The following is a 17381-nucleotide window of genomic DNA, read 5'->3' as shown; positions in this document are numbered from 1 at the left end:
TTTTCTGGACCACAAGTCAAGGGCCATCTAGCTCCGTTATATAAGAGAGAAGGCAGACATCTCTAAAACTCTACAACTCATCTAGATGGATAAGTAACACTACTGCGAAGAGGGAAAATAGGACTTTTTGGTTTTGGGAGTGAACTGTCCCTTATAACATATTTCAATATATTTTTTTGACATTTTATCCACACTGACAAATTCCGTTTTGTTTGTGAAACATGACTGAGTGATTTATAGTGCAATGCATGCGTTTCGTGGTGAACTGCTCCTTTAACGTACTGGTACTTGTACTTAAGTAAAGGATCTGAATACTTCTGCATCTGTCGCTCTCTTTCTTTGCAGGCTTTTAAAATGAAACATCTGCAGGAAGTTACAAGTTTCACTGACTGTAGTTTGACAGAGATTAAATAAACAAACAACCAAAAACAAAATTAAATAAACAACAAGGCTTTAAATTAGGAGGAAAACTAAAATATGAACCAAAAAGGTGTAGGCTGAAGCTATCGCTTATTGCACCCACACATTTTTATTGCACATAACCATTTCTGTCGGGCAACTCTTCAGCACTATTTACAAAAACCAAACAGAAAGAAAAACTCCAAAGTATCTTACTTAATAAGCTTTATAAAAATGAAATATACAAACAACAAAACAGAAACATAAAACCAAAGTAAACCTTATAAAGTATGTAAAGATTAAATGATGCTTCAGGGATATTAAAGGGCTTTAAAGAATGTAAAGTATCAGACTCCGTTCAGAACATAAAGTTTGTCTGTTCAGGCTGATCTGGGTTGGATTCCTGGTTCAATAAGGTGAGGATGTGAACTGATCAGACTGTGGAATCGTCTGCGTAATACGTCAGAAAACAGAGTCAATAAGAAGGTTTTTCTTTAGAATAAATAATTTAACATAAACACCATAAACACAATCTGATGTTGCAGCAAACTGAACAAGGAGTCATAGGTGTTTAGTTGCAAATCTGAGAGCAGGAATCCGTCCTCTGAATCTCGAAGTCGGCAGATTTAAAAACTTCCAGGAGGACGACAGGTTTTCTTCTGTGTTGTCTTTTATGTGATCAGTTAAGAACAGATTCAAAAAGCAGAAATGTTGTGGTGCTCTGATGACGACAGGATGCAGTGGTTGTTTAAGTTTGTCCCTAAGTTGGCCAACTTGTTTCTAAAAAGCGTCAGGATGATTTATTTTTTTTAATATTAATTGTAATTTATGTTGCTGCTCTGGTTTCTGGTCTGTTTTCTAATTAACGGCGTCTTGTAAGCCTGTTGCTGAGTACACTGCTTGTGCATGACACAATAATAAAAATTAATTAACTCATGCAGTGCAATCCTTCATCCTTTTTAAACTTTTTTTATTTTGTAAAGAGGGCGACACATTGTTAAGCTCATTTAACTCATTTGACTTCTTCCTTCTGTGTAAGAACAGATGTTGTTTTTGTGTTTTAGTTCACACTGACAGGTTCAAAGTGCTGCTGGTGTTACCAGTTTGAATCAGGTTTGAACTTTGCTGGAGTGTTTTTGAGGAACATGCTGTTAAATCTTTGTTAATGACCCTGGATCAGACTGAGTCACAGTGTCCTCTATGTCTTAAACTACATCCAGTATGGCTGCTGATTTTGAAGCTAACCGTTAACCCCTTCGTGTCTCCACAGATTCCTCAGATCAGCTACGCCTCGACGGCTCCAGAGCTCAGCGACAACACGCGCTACGACTTCTTCTCCCGCGTGGTTCCTCCGGACTCCTACCAGGCTCAGGCCATGCTGGACATCGTCACGGCGATGGGCTGGAACTACGTGTCCACGCTGGCCTCCGAGGGAAACTACGGCGAGAGCGGCGTGGAGGCCTTCGTCCAGATCTCCAGAGAGTCAGGTAGGAAACCGCTCAGATGTGAGAATTTGAAAATCGACCAATCCGAATCAAAACCTGCAGTTATCTCCTGACGTGATGAAGTCCGTGGAGCGATGCAGGATGAGGGGCCGCTGTGGACGCTGTGGCCGTTCAGCTCGCTGTGTGCTGATGAGCGAGCAGGAGGAGGTCATGTAATTGACTCTTGATGTAATTACAGCAGAAGTTGACGATGTTCTCTCCTCGGCTGGTCACTGTGAGGTCCCGGCTCTCACTGATTAAAATGTTATCACACCCAGATGAGCGGCGACATTAATTAGATTGTACGAGCGTGTTTAAATTCATCAGCAGGAACATGTATGTTGGAGATCAGAGATATGTGTGTGTGTGTGTGTGTGTGTGTGTGTGTGTGTGTGTGTTGAGTTCAGGTTCAGTGGCTCCGCTCTTCTCTGACACCTGTGATGCATTAAGCGAAAAACAAGCAAACTTTAAAGCACATTTCAGCCACGATGTGTTCGCTGTATCTGAGGGAAACTTTGCTTTTGTAGTTGTTGTCTTTTAAGAGATGTGTGTCTGTATGTCTGGCTGTCTGTATTCATGTATTTATCAAACACCTTCTTGTGTCTCTTTAACAATATCCAGCAGGCTCAGTCAGTGACAGGGAACAGACGGGAAACAAAGGAGCTCTTTGACACTGTAATGTTAACAGACAAAAGTTTCTTTAAAATACTTTTGTCAGTTGTGGCTGAATCAGTGCCTGTAGCTGCTGACGTAGACGTGTGTAGTTACTATTTACAGTAAAGTAGTGCAAAGCTTCCATCAGGTTTTTAAATTTCCTGGTTCAATATTCTTGTACAACAGGTCCACATAATTCTTATTGCAGATTTTTTTTAATGGTTAGATGCTGAAATCATAACAATAAAACTCCTCAAGTACCTCTGTGATTTTTCTACGTTGTTTTACTGCAGTAGTTTTAAAGTCACGCAGAATATGCATCATTTTCGCTTCAGTATTTTTTTATTGCACGTCATATCATCATTGCAATATTGAACAATGTTATCGCACATTTTCCTGATGTTGTGCAGGCCTGTTTACTTTGCAGCCACACAGACTCACATTGTTTTGATGAAAAAGTCAAAAATAATTGAACTTTGATCTGTTTTCATGCTGCAAGTCATTTTGCACACAGCCGCAGGACACAGTGAGAGTTTGCTGCTGAGGAGTTGAAAGCGTGCAGTCTGTCACCTGCAGCTCACTGTGGCTGCTCCTCACTTCCACTGCACCCTGTGAGATTTAAAAAATTAAATACAAAACTGGATTACATGTTGCATCCTTTCCTGTGAACACCTCAGTTTAAATTCGGCGTACTTGAGTCATTTTCTGAGAATACCTTTATTTGAGTGAACTGTTAAACTGTTAATTGCTGACAACTTTGATTTCATGAGATTCCTGAGGATTATAACTCTTCCTCCAAATAATTAGCCCACACGGTCGTGTCAATCGACTGTTAATCCATCATAAACCAGTATCACAGCCAGTTAATCGTACCAGACAAACCGTATTAGTCAGAATTATAGCAACAGCCAGCACAAACTGCAGCCACAGTCAGTCACAGTGACAGTGTAGAGAACTAACAAGCTGCAATCAAACAGACTTGAACACAACATATCAGCACATTTCCAGTGACAGTAAACGTTGCGTCTCCTCCCTCTGTGGACACAGCCAGTGTTACTGATGGAGCTTTGGCTTCCACTGGGAATATCCAGGAAAAAAAAAATCCCACTGTGACCTTTGTGTTGGCTTCAGAGGAGATCACATGTACCTTTGTGAATTTCACACATGTGAAATGATGTCACACATGAGATTGAATGTGTAAGGAAGAAAATTTGCAAGTTCTAACACTTATTGTTTGGAAAGAATGCATCAGTGTATTGAATAGAGCTGAATAATTTGGATTATTTTGACTAATTTGCAACATTAGAGTTAATCATTTTTCCATCCTTATTCTTGTTTTGATTGAAAAACATGTTAAAATGACTGGTGTGATTTTTTTCTGTAGGACAGGACATCTCTGCCTCACAACATTCATTCACTGAAATGTTTTTTGACACTTTTGCCTTTAACAAACTAAAAACTGCAGAAAGCCATATTGTTATTTCAATAAGACTTGAGTTAATTGTGCAGCCCTAGTATTGATTATGTATCTGAACTCTAGTTATCATCATGTTGCAGCTCATGTTTCGTCTGCTGAATCAGATTATTATGACAGAAAACACCAGTTTCTCTGCTGTGCAGTATTAAAAACAGAAACATAACAACATACATAATGAAATTAGATTTTTTATCTCCTGCCTGCCTCGCTCTCTGCTTCTCTCCGTCACTGTAAACCGCTGTAATACCTCCATATTTACCTGCGCGGGCGACACCGCTGTAATCTGTGTGTAAATGGCAGCAGCAGCAGTAATCATGAAGAATGGCTGCGATCGAGGCGTTTAAAAGCTTCAGATTAATAATGAGACGCTGTGCAGAGAGCAGCTGTGGCTCTTCTGTGGGATCAATGAGCTTTCATCTCTGCTGCTGTTGTCTACACACAGACACACACACACACACACACACACACACACACACACACACACACACACACACGCTGCTGCACATGGAAACTGCTTCATTAGCAGCCAGAATATGTATTTATATCAACAGGAGTGAGGTTTGATGGTATGAAGCCTCTCAGCTGCTGCAGGAGTTCATGGAGGAGAGGAGCCACCATGATCAGAGGATGTATTGATTAGAGCTGATAGTTGATAAGCTTTTAATGAGCAGATTTTGGAAAGCACTTCTTCATCCAATTTACAGTTGTCTTGATTAAATTATCTCAACCCAACAGAAGCTGACTCATTAGGCCGACTTTTAAAACCTCTGCATTTAAACTCCTGGTGTGGAAAAGCCTCGTCGTGTCACAATAATAATTGGCCTCATAACTGTTTCCCAACACAGCTGCTTAACTGTCTAAAGGCGGCTCTGTTCCACCGACTTTACACATCAGAGTGTGTTTGCAGGGCTTGAGGAGTACTAGTGGAAATGTCAGAGATGTTGTTTAGCCTTTAGTGCTCCCAGAGGGAGCTGTGTGAAGTCGGCGTCGGGTGGAGCTGAAGACTGCAAGTTAAAGAAATGAGAAAAATGTCAAGGTGTGGAGGCAGAGAGAAGTGAGCTTACTAAACCTCTGTAACCGCTGCTTGTTTCTACAGCACATGGGCGAAATTAGCCTGCAGGACTTTCTGCCAGAAAGGGCTGTCTGACGGAATGGTTTTAGGAAGTCAGGTGGGATGGATTCTCACCAGGAGCATGTGATGCTTCTGTTTTTCATTATTATTTTCAGTTTTCTATCACATTCTGGTTCAGTTTAGGCAACAAAAGAACTTTGTTAGGTTTAGGAAAAGGTCATCAGTCATGTGTTGTAAAGAAATGACCCTGCAGACGACTGATACACTGAGCCTCAGTACACTCAAAATTACATGATTTTTATTTTTTCACATTTACTGCAGCTGCCCCTGCAAAGAACATACTGTTGCATTCAGTAAACATACAGTTGAACCTACCTAAGTCCCGCCCCTTTTGGAACCTCCACCAACTTTCTCCTTTCCTGTTTCCTGTTTCCTGTACTCAGATCTGCTCTGTGCTCGGCTCGTCTATGTTGAAAAGAAAACCACATTTTAAAGCAACGTATATTCACATCTTAAGTTAGCTGTTAAGTAGAGCTGCAATTATTATTAATCGATCATTAAATTAACCACCAGCTATTTTGATTAATTTGAGCCATTTATTAATAAAAAAAAATCTCCAAATTCTCTGATTGAAGCTTCTTAAATATGAATATTTTCTGGTTTCTTTAGACTTTTTGACTGTAAAGTCACCAAGCCACTAATCAACTAATTATTGATTCATCAAGAAAATAATGGACAGATTAATTGATGATGAAAATAATCATTAGTTGCAGCCCTTCTATTAATGCAAAATGCTAGATGACTACCCAGCTAATCTACATCAAACTTTAGCTATGTAGCTAGCTGGCACTAACTTAAGATGTTAGTATATATGTCACTTTTACAGAAACATATTTCAATCATCTTCAAAATTAGTTTCTTTTCCACACAGACCAGCTTCACACACAGCATATCAAAAGGAAAAACAGAAGCTCACCGAGGTTTTACAGGGTACCACGCTTGCTCAACTGTTATTGGAGCACAGAGCAGAAAGGGGCAGGACTTAGCAAGAGTCAATCAGGAACGGAGCAGAAAAATCACAGAAGATACAGCATTTAAAGACAGTGTTTATAATTCACCAAGTTGTCTCCAGCTTGGCCTGTAGGATGTGATAACTTTCATTTTGACAAAAAATGGACTGAATACCTTTAATTAAATTCCTTTAAAGTCTTCACTAAACATATAACAGGAGTCTGGACAGACACAGAGGTAAAGTGTAACTCGACTGGATGGTGGAGCTATAAAACCACGAGCAGAGATGAAAAGTAACTAAGTACAAATACTTTGCCACTGTAGTTACAGTAGGTAGAGTTTTCAGGTATCTGTGGTTGAGTATTTATTTTTTATTCTAACCTCCTACATTTGAACACCAGTATTTGTCCTTTCTACTCCTCACATTTTCATTACTTTAGTTTAAATGCATTTGAGTTATTGATTATTTTCATTTTGCATCTTTGTTTTTTAAACATGATGACTTTGAACCTTCAATATATTTCAACTAAAAAAATAAGAAATAAATGAAGAGAATTTATAAAGTGAAAAATATCTAAATCGATAAAACAGTACTTCAACTTTTACCAAAGTCTTTTTTATATACTTTTCTGTACTTCTACTTGAATACTGAGTGTGTGTACTTTTGCCACCCTGACCATGACTCTAACATTGTTATGCAATTGTTGCTAAATCAGTGGAGTGCTCTTATGATCTGTAGAGTTCTGGTGAGAGTCGGTCTGATGCAAGAGGAGGACTGGTTGTAAGATTCAGAAACTTTCTGTTTATCCCTCTGGAGGTATACTGTGGACAAAAAGGTGAATTGTGTGTGTTCATAAGGTTTGGTGCTGCTGTAGCTACAGAGGGAGCTCCGGCTGCTTCGTGCAGATAATCACACGGAGACAACAGGATGTGTGAGGATGCGTGTTTTGCTGGTGTTTTCTCGGGTGGAGATGCTGAGCGACAGGAGGAAGTTGATCTCTGAGGTGACGATGTGACGATGTCACCTCTGTGGTGTGACGATCCAGCTGCTCAGACGTGACCAGATGTTGCTGATGTTTTTTTAAACCTGCGGCCCACGGAGGTCCGGCGCTGATGGCTGCAACATAATACAGGATCGCTGCCTCGTGAAGCCCGTCTCCATGACAACAGCTGCAGATCTCCCTGCAGCATGCCGAGCGGCTCGGGGACAGATGGATAAAAATGCTGTGATCTCCCCCCCCGAGTCGAGGCCGTCAGCAGGTTTAAGGTGTGCGTTAACCTGCAGGGGGCGGAGCTCTGAGACAGCTGACAGGTGGACTGAGCACCTTCGCCATCAGTGATGTCACCATCTGGTCCTCTGGGCTGCTGGGAGCTTTTTCAGCTCGACAAATGAACTAAGAAGATCTGGCAGAAGACCAACAAAGCTGTGTGTGTGTGTGTGTGTGTGTGTGTGTGTGTGTGTGTGTGTGTGTGTGTGTGTGTGTGTGTGTGCAGAGTGATTTTAAAGGGATATTCCACTGATTTTACATAAATTGTTATGTCATCAGTTGGCTGATCAGTTAATGGTTATGGTTGATACTCAGCCTTTTGAAAATATTTGTGCCGTGTCTTTTGTTACTCTGGAGGAGATTTGTCATGTCTGAAGAGATAACTCTGGTGATGTCATTGTGATGTCATCAGGGTTGTCTGCTGCATTACAAACTGAAAGTGTGTTGTTTGAAAGATGTGGGTGTGTGCCAGACATGTAGGCGCTGAAAAACATTACATATAAAAATAGTTGGACACTTTGAAAAATCAGCTTTCTCACTTTTTCATTTTGTGCATTTTTCTGATTTTGTTCTTCCGGAGAGTTAAGGCTGATTTATACTTCTGTGTTGAACTTACCTGCGCCGTGGCCCGATGTGCAGTGATGCAAACTGCAACAGCTGTGATTGGTCCGCTTGGTCATTACACATTTCTTGTACAACAAATGAATCCTCCCTCTGCCTCGATCGATTCAATGGTCACCTCACCATCTCCTCCACTGTCCTCTCTCTTTTCTTTGTTGCACTACTTTCAGTAAAAGTAACTATTGTTTGATATTTATTAGCTCATACTTCTGTTCGATTTCTGCCATATTCTGCCAATAAATCCCTGTAAATCTGACACACTGGATCTTTAATAACAGCTTCCATCTAATCTAAATGCAGCCTTTGTTAGATCTTCAACATCCTGATACTCTCCAGCAGAGCGTCAGTTTGTTCCCGCTCACCTCTTTTCATCTTCCAGCTGAAAATCAGCTGCTCGTAGCACCGATCCACTTCATAATCAATCGGCGACATCTGGACCGGAGCTCTGCGGCACCTCGTTTCCTGCTGAAAAAAGTCTCGGAGCTACAACCAGTTTCCTCGTGGTTTGTTTCTGTAATGAGCCCAGGTGGGCTGACTCGGAGGTGTCTCTCTCCACCAGGCCGAGCCGTGCTGTGCCGCTCTGTTCTGTGCCAGCTGGCAGATGACAGCGGAGATGCCCAGGGAGCCGAGTCGGTGACCTCATTGGCAGAGAGAGGCTGTCACAGATTAAAGGAGCATTTACATAATATCACTGCAAAAAGCTTTTTTTTTTCTCCTGGAACTTCCTCATCTGATCACACTTCACTGTCACTATGAAGGATATTTCAAAATGTCTTTAAATAACCATTTTAATCCTATCAACCATAGATTAAATATCTTTTCTTGTCCGTTTGCCTTTGAAGTCTTTGAACTCCGTCTCCCATCAGCTGCAGGGTTCCTCCTGCGAGGCCTGAACTCCAGGAAGCTTCGACCTCCTGCACGCTCAGCTGAGTCACCGCCACCACCTCACACGCTGAAACCGACACTTTCAGATGCATTATGTTGCCTTTATTATAATGAAAAGCAAAAACACAAAAACATCAAACATCACACAGCTCCGTCACTGCAAACACTCAGTCTCGACCTCTCATACAGACCCATTTGGAGCCAACGTGACTTCAAGCCCCACTTGGGTTCCTTTTCTCTGTTTTTCTGCCAGAAAGGGCCAAGTAGGTCCAAATGTGTGACCCTCATGAGTAAAAATGGTGAAATCAATTTATTATTTATCAAACTACTTTCTGTTTCAGTCTCTCCGCCGCTTGTTGCCGTTGATTCAGAGAATTTGAGGCAAAGTGTTACTGCTCTCAGCTCTGTGGCTCAGAGGTAGAGAAGTGATAAATGAAGTTGAGAAACTGAAAAATAAATGTTAATGTGGTTTCCAGTGGAGGCTTTGAAATAACACTGTTTCTTTGTGGAACACCCCTCAGGTGCACTTCTTCATTTACAAATGAAGCAGATTTTTATAATATTTCTGGTTCTTATCCTTTCTGGTTTAAGTTTAGTTAGAAACTGGTACAAATTGCCTTCAGTTTTTAATCAAATATACAAAAACTTGAAACTTTCTTTTGTAATTTTCACTTGCTAATGCGATTTCATTGCAAAAATCCTTAAAACACTGCCACATGCATGCAATCTTTTTCAGAAAAGCCGCTGTGAAATCAGGCAGTTTAGGCTGCAACAATCCCAAAAACAACCTGTGAAATCCTGGAGGGACTGATTCAGTCACATGACTGAAAACCCCAGGAACCAAGATTCAAGACCCTCCAGCTTTGTGCCACGTAATTTTTCTGGCTTTCAACTGAGAAATCGATAAATGTATTGATGCATTTTCCCAATTAGATTCCAAAGTGACAATAGGCTTCCAATTACACGTCGTAGAGGATGGAAGGTTTAACCTTTTCTGATCCTGGTGAAATATGGTCCAAATGTTGAACGTCTTCAAAAGGTCGACTTCTGAACCAGTTCTGACCGTCGTTTCACTGGTGACCATAGTCGTCTTTTCAACTGAACACTCATTTCATTTCGATTATTATTATTCAGGAACGGATTAAAATTAAAAGTTACAATTAAACGAGCCTGACCAAACAAAACAACAAAAAGACAAACAGGACATCCAGAGAGGAGAGGACTTAGTTAGGGAACAGATAGTGTTTATATGCCTGTTAGAACAACAACCTCTGTTACACATTTCAAATTTAATCTGGGGTCTCATTCTAGAGTTTGGTGTAAAACAAAGATCTCTGACCACAGCTTTTTTTAATAAGCAGGTACTGTGATAAGTTCACGGAGACTGATCTAGTGATGCGTTCCTGTCTTATGTTGCCTTGGAACTAGATCAGTATCTCATCGTATAGAACAAGTTCTATATACAAAGTACAACTACAAACATGGGTTTACAACCGAAACACACTTTGTATTTGAGTATTTGATTGAATTTCATTTGTTTTTAAATTATTTAGTAATAAACTTTGACTTTATTATAGGGTGAAAGTTAAAGTTTACAGAATTGAATGTCTGCATCAAATTTCATGACAGCTAATGACACAGTTGTTGACACTTTTCAGCCAAAACCCAAAAACCTCATGGCGGCACTGTGAACTTTCACTGTGTGTGAGACATTTTGGACGTGTATGAGAACATTAATTAAAAATCAGATCCTGACTGATTCTGTCAAATTTACAACAATTAATGAAGTTACGGCTGCCGTGCGTAAATAGAGACCCTGTGTCGGCTTTTTGACATTAAACGCTGCAGGTACTGAAGAGGTGGTCGGCTCCAACACACATTCAACAGCTTCTCGTCATTTCAAAAATCATATTTCTTTATTTAAAGAGCTCAAAAAGGTTCAAAATGTAACTCTAAATTAACTTCATGAAGCAAAGAAATGTTTTAGTTTCCAACATTCACAGAAGAAAACACCCAGAACATTACTTTGAGTGAATGGTGGAATAACTGCAGTATTGTAGGAGGAGGGAGCCTCCTATGTAGGAGCATTATTGGCTGAACAATGCTTCCATTAAATAGCGGGAAAATGCTGCACCATTGACTTCAGACCAGGTTTTTGCTGATCAGTGGCACAAACGCATGTACGTTTGCTGCCTGCACAACATGGGCACTGGGCATTAAAATGACAAGACAGCAATGACAGCTGCAGCCCTTCATCTCTAACTCAGTTTCTATCTTCAGTACCATCTGAATGCAGAGCTCTTCTTCTAATGGAATCACACCAAACACCACGTATGGATCCAGAGACAGGTGGGATGTAGCGCACACCAAAGCCAACGATTTTCCATTCAAGAAGTTAATTCTTTTGTTCCATCTCTGGGAATTTCTCTGTTCACCTTTTCACTTTGTAAAGTCAGGAAACACTGAAAAGAGAACAGCAGGAACCACACGGGAGGAAAAAATGGCTTCAGGATACGTTCAGGGACCCGCTGTCAGCCGGGAAAACTGCTCTCTCTGATTGTCTGTTTCCATGCGTGACTGGATCACACTGTGCAGACTTTCAACACACGTTTCTGATGAGAATCAGGAGGGAGAGAAAGTTAGTGGAGTGAAGAAGCTGTTGGAAAGAGGCAGAGCTTGACACACACACACACACACACACACACACACACACACACACACACACACACACACACACAGAGCCTGCTGAACCATTGTTGTTATTATTATTAATTATCATCATCATTATTTGGGTTATTATTCCTGCAGCGCTGACAGCTCCGCAGCCGCTCTGCCGGACCAGAATTCATTTGGAGGCCTCTGTGGCCGCCGGGTCAGAACCTTCGCTTGTGTCCATGTTTCAGACTCTCACCTGGAGGAAATATACCTTATATATAAATGAGCTTTCAGTTCATTTCATTCAGTAACAGTTGATGCATTGATAAGAAAAAAAATCTTAACTCAGGGTCAAGCCAGCATTTTTATATCATATTTCATTCTCACAGACAAATGTGTTGACATGTTTCTGCAGCAAAAATAATTCAGGAACATACTTGCCCTTAAAATATTACAGTATGTTAAGTAAGGATAAACTGAAGTGTAATATAATGTATTTTTCTCAGATTCCCAACAGATTTAGTGAACTCACTGCAGACAGAGTCAAAGTCAGCCTGTTCTCTCACTGGTTTATTTCAAGCAGCTTCATAAAAATGTTGACACTGTGTTGATTTTACAGGCGTCTGAGGACAAAACTACTCCACCACCAAAACCACAAAGTATAACGTCAAAAATAAATAATTGTTTGTAAATTCTCGAATGTTTTCACTGAGTCACTAATGATGCTAATTTGATGTGATGTTGCCAGTGATGATTCACCAAAAACAAATTAAAGTCAAATGAATTCTCCTCCTGAGTTTTTCTGAAGCACTCAGTGATGGAGGAGAACTGTTCGATCTCTGCAAACTCAAAAACAGACCAGTTGTTCTGCACGCGGTCACCGTTCCATCGAGCTGGGAGCTTCTCCACCAGGAGAACCGGGATCTTCCTGGGATGACTCCTGTTTGAACTCGTATGAGACTGAGACACAGCCGGCGAAGCTAAATTCACCTCCGCAGCAGTTAATTATACGTTCATCTTCAAAACCTGCTCACAGGTGCTGGTTTGTAAAGCAGCGTCTGTCGGGCCGATACCGCGGCTCGTCTCAGCTCCATAAGAACCTCTGAACAATGAAGGAATGACACCAAACACAACCTTCATCAACAGGAGGTATTCATCAGGGGATTCAGAGGACAGAGGGAGATTCTGAATGTTGCTGTCCTGTCAAATTATTCTGTATCACTTTAAAAAAGGACAACCCTTGCATAGATTGTTTGCAGAAAGCTCATTAATTAGGTTGTAAACACTTAATATGTCATTAATACACTATTATGAACAGGTTTTAACAGTTTTCGTTCATTAATGTGAGCTCACTACTTGGGAAAATCCACTTACTGCTTCCTAATTAATCTTATTTATGACTTGTTATCATTTATAACTGGCAAGTGGAGCTTTATTGTGATGTGTGCATGCTGAAAATGTCAAGGTAAACAAGGTGCATGAATCTGGTGTGTTAATTAAAAATGCCAAACGAAACCTTTCAACTATTAATATCCGCTGCCGGTCGTTAAATGTGAGGAACTTATTAAGAAATACTGGATGAAGCTGACAGGTCTAAATGCTGCCTCAAAGTACACTAAGTAAGGAACTAGAAGAAATCACTCAGTAGTGCAGATCCCCTTCATGCAACAGATGGTGAAGCACCTGCTGCAATGCCACCCCAACCCTATAGTAAGCATATGAATTTTTTAATTATGGCCAAAAATGTGTTAAGTGAGGTCACCCTGACCTTTAACCTTTGACCGCCAAAATCGAATCAGCTCATCCTGGAGTCCAAGTAGAAATGTATGCCATGTTTTAAGAAATGAGAGTGTTGTAATTCATTTAATACCTTAAATGTTTGTGGTAATTCAATACCTCCTTGTCTCCCTGTATTTAAAATTTTATGTGTTGGCCTTTAGAGGCACTTATATGTCTCGTTCTCATTGGAGAAATGAGATTTAATGTATATAAAGCCCCTCAGTTTTACAGCCCTGATAATGTCAAACATCAGTTGATTTAAGAGTAAGTCAGTCAGTGTGGGGACTGTGCATTGGTCAGAACGCCCAACAATCCAACATCTTGTTATCCAAAAAACAAAAGTCCATCGCTCCAAAAACACACACACACTCCCTGCAGTTGTGAGTTTGACTTCAGCGCTGTCCATGGTGCTGAACTGGTGGTGGTTTACCCTTAATGGAGGGTATGAATGTCACTGCATTTGCACCCAAAAGACGATTGGGTGGCAGTGTGAGCATTCAGCATGAATCCCACGAAAACACCGAAGACACATCTAAAACAGGAAATACGTGTTGTTCGATTCAATGAAGATTCATTAAGAAATCTGAGCTTCTTTTTACAGACTGTCAACAGCTAAAGAAGCAAATGGATCACTGCAATTCACAGAAACAACTGGAATACAGGCACTGAAACATTAATTCAGTATTTAGCATCTTTTATTTATATTCTGTGTAGTCTTTCATAGTCAGACTTCTCTCCACAGCACTCAGCGCTGGACAAAGGAGAAAAAACACCCTGCCTTGTTTGCATTTCTTTAAACCAGTCACACATGTCTGGGGCGGGGCTAAGCCCAAGATGCAGTGATGGTGCTGCTGCAAAACAGCGTCTGGGAGAACTTGTTTTGGTGGAACATTTGCACGTCAGAAGGTTTCAGTGTGTAGGTTGCAACTAAGAGGTTGTTATTTTGTTTCCCAGGGACTTTTAAACTTTAGATAGTGGACACTGTGACGCTGCTTGAAGAAAGCAACCAAAGGCAGGACTTCCAGAATTCAGACTGAATTCCATGTGATTGAACATTGTGCACAAATGCACATCGCATCATGCATCCTTACTGCAGACATACCTGCAAAAATCAACGCTGCCAGAAAATCCTTTGGTGGGTGGCCTGGTAGCTCAGTTGGTGATGTGGTGACTGTGGGTTTGATTCCTGCTGCGCGTCTTTCTCCTTTTCTCTGAGCCCCTTTCCTGTCTTCAGCTGTCTTATAAGTTAAAGATATAAAAGCACCCCCCTGTTGGTGTCCTTGTCACTTTAAGTAAGTTTCTGTGAAGTAAAGTTAAGAACCAAGCAGCCAGGCTTTTGCACGCCGCCTTTGTGTGTTTACCCAGCATCAAAATGAGGTCTATATAAACGTAAAGGAGCCAAATGTCCATGACCATGAACCACTGTGTCTTTGGTAAGTTATAAGGATCACTGTTGAGTCCATCTGCCTTTTGATTTAATCAGATAATTGTTTTACTCTCAGTTCTCCCAAAGGCAGCCGTGTTGCAGGACATTTTGACACTCGTCACTGAACATCAGCACTGACGTCGGTTCATACTCTCCGCAGGCCTCCTTTCTGGCCTTAGACCAACTGACATTTCAATCCATTTTATTGTCGCAGACAAGTTTCCAGTGTTGGAATAAAGTCATAAGCGTTTTACCTCAGTTTGTTTATTTTCTGAGTAATAACAAGCTGTCAGACAAATGGGTTTTTGGTTCAGTGGGTTAGGGTTTTTCTCTGTGTACCGTTTCTGTGCAATTTATTTTTGAATGTTTTTTTTTATGTTTATCACCCTGTGTGGTTTGAATGATTAACAACATCCACGCTCACACGGCATGTCAGCTGATTGAGGTGCATGATGTATAAATATGGGTGTGGTTTCCATTGTTTAAACTTTCTGAGTTGATGAAGATCCAATTGGGATTGAAAAGCTGTCTACTGAACTTTTGCAGTGTGGAGCAAATGTGCAGGAGTTACCTTTTTTAGTTTTGGTCACTTGGTAGGTTTGGAATAATGTATCGTTGGCCTGGCACAGTCGATGCAAAAATCTAAAGTTTAGGTGTCCAGAATTGTTCTTGGACTGAACTTATTCTCATCATTCCTCTGTAAGTTTTAGCAAATTAAAGTCTCAGTGTAATAACTTCAACATTTCTTGCCGTGATTTCTCAGCAGGGGTCGACAGGAAACTGAGAGCTTCAGTCGTCTGTCAATAAACAGAGAGGATGCAGAGCAGAGCTGACGGACTTTATTTACTCGCTGTCATTTTGTCTCCTCGACTCAAACAGAGCGTTTGATGTTTTAATAAAGACGGCGTGTCACGGGAAGCAGTTCTTTTCTTCTTCTTCTAAACACGGCAGCAGATATTCCTCTCATTCCAACAGTTTTCAGTCAGATTCGGTACAGTGCTCTGTGTGGTCCCGTGTGTGTGTGCGCAGCAGATTAAATGGAGGAGGTGATGGTGTTGTATTTTCGCTGACGTTCTGTCGGATCAGTCGCTTTGGAAAAACTCTCCAGTCTGTTTTTTTTTCTTCCTCAGAAGTGTGAAAGCCTGCAGGAGATAATCTGCTTTTCTTTCTCCTCTTTCTCTCAGCTCCTCATCCTCTCCCATCTTTCCTTCTGCACTTCTTTATCCCTTAAACTATTTATTTCTCTTTCCCTCCTGTATAAGACATAAATACTTACTGTCTCACCTCATCTGTCTCTGTTAAGTTGGTGATTTTCATTTTTGCCTCTTACTTTTGTCCGCTCAAGTAGCAAAGTGTGATTTCTTTTTTTTTAATTCAGTTCTGGTTGTCCTGAATGTGACATTTTCCAAATTTTCTTGTCAGTCGCTATTTATTTCTTTTCATTTTTCCTGGAGAGCAGCGTTTTTTTTCCTCCCTGCCCTCCTGCTCTGCATGCAGTCAAGAGGAGAGGATGAATATTTCATGGCGAGGGATTCCTCCCTCTTTCCTGCCTCGAGGACAAGTTAACAGAGCAAAGTGACTCATCGGTAGTCAGCAGCTCACCTTTCCTCAAACAAATAAAACATTCGCTGTCCATTAGCTGCAGCCGGTCGAACACGACGAGGTGAAGAGCAGGTGAGAGACGTCCGTGCTCGGAGGTAAAAGCCTGTTGTTCAGGAGGTTAAAAAGCAATCTGCTCCAAGAAGAGGGCTGACCTTATTTTCACAAATCCAACAACAAGTAAAAAAAGGTGAAGAAAATACATGAACTCACAAACAGACGATGAATTTATCAAACGGGATTTTATTATTTCAAACGGGACACGAACAGCAGCCTGAGAGTTTGGGTATTTTTGACCATCTGTCCACTTTTGTCTCCTCTCTACATGACATGTAGTACTTTTCATTATGCTGAGTTCTGCCTTCTCGTCTCCTCGTCTCCTTGTCTCCTCTCTCCTCCTTCGACCTGGAAGTAGTTTCTCCTCTGTCATCATGAAGGATCTTCCAATTCCTTGAATGCACCAAAGAGTGAGGAGAGAGGAGGTGGAGGAGCTCAGAGCGAGGATACACCGGTGTATCTCACATGGACGTCTTTTATCAAGAGCAGTGATGCTGATTGGACAGTTTCAGTGATTGATCCCTGTGTGTTCTGATGATGCAGGATGACAAAGTCCAGTGTTAATGCAGAACTTGAATATACTATATTACTGAATATATTACTGTGTGATCATTGTTACACACCTTTTAAGCGAGGAGGGAAAGAGAGATGAATTTACTGAATGATGGAAGCGGGGAGTTTTACCAATATGTGGGCAACAGGAAAGCAGTCAGTTTTCATGACTTCAGAGTTACTTCATGAGGAAGTTCTTCTTTTTCAATAAAAGCAGATATGGCACATTCGATATAAATATAGTCTTGTATTGAATTTGGATAAAGAATATTTAAACAGCTGTAAGCTGAATGCAACTGACCATGAGTCAATGACAAAAATGTCTTTCACATGCAGAGGTAAAAGACGTCCTCCCACAAAAATACTCTTGTCCCGTCTTGTTCATTTGTATGAAACCAGGTAGTTAAACTTTTGTTGTGTTTCTGTTGCTTCTTGAAATCCA

General features: G+C 40.9%; 1 protein-coding gene across 1 annotated transcript in view; it reads left to right on the top strand.

Moving 5' to 3' along the window:
- Positions 1-17381, top strand: part of grm8b (glutamate receptor, metabotropic 8b) — a 157257-nt gene that overhangs the window by 47530 nt on the left and 92346 nt on the right. Inside the window, exon 3 of the mRNA XM_084733618.1 lies at positions 1670-1886. Within this exon, the coding sequence (XP_084589744.1) occupies positions 1670-1886 (217 nt within the window). The remainder of the gene's footprint in view (positions 1-1669; positions 1887-17381) is intronic.

Source organism: Lutjanus erythropterus, chromosome 13 (assembly GCF_056507025.1).
Source record: "Lutjanus erythropterus isolate fLutEry1 chromosome 13, fLutEry1.hap2, whole genome shotgun sequence".
NCBI lineage: Eukaryota > Metazoa > Chordata > Actinopteri > Lutjaniformes > Lutjanidae > Lutjanus > Lutjanus erythropterus.
The sequence above is the reverse complement of the archived record's forward strand: the minus strand, read 5'-3'. Positions and strand labels throughout refer to the sequence as shown.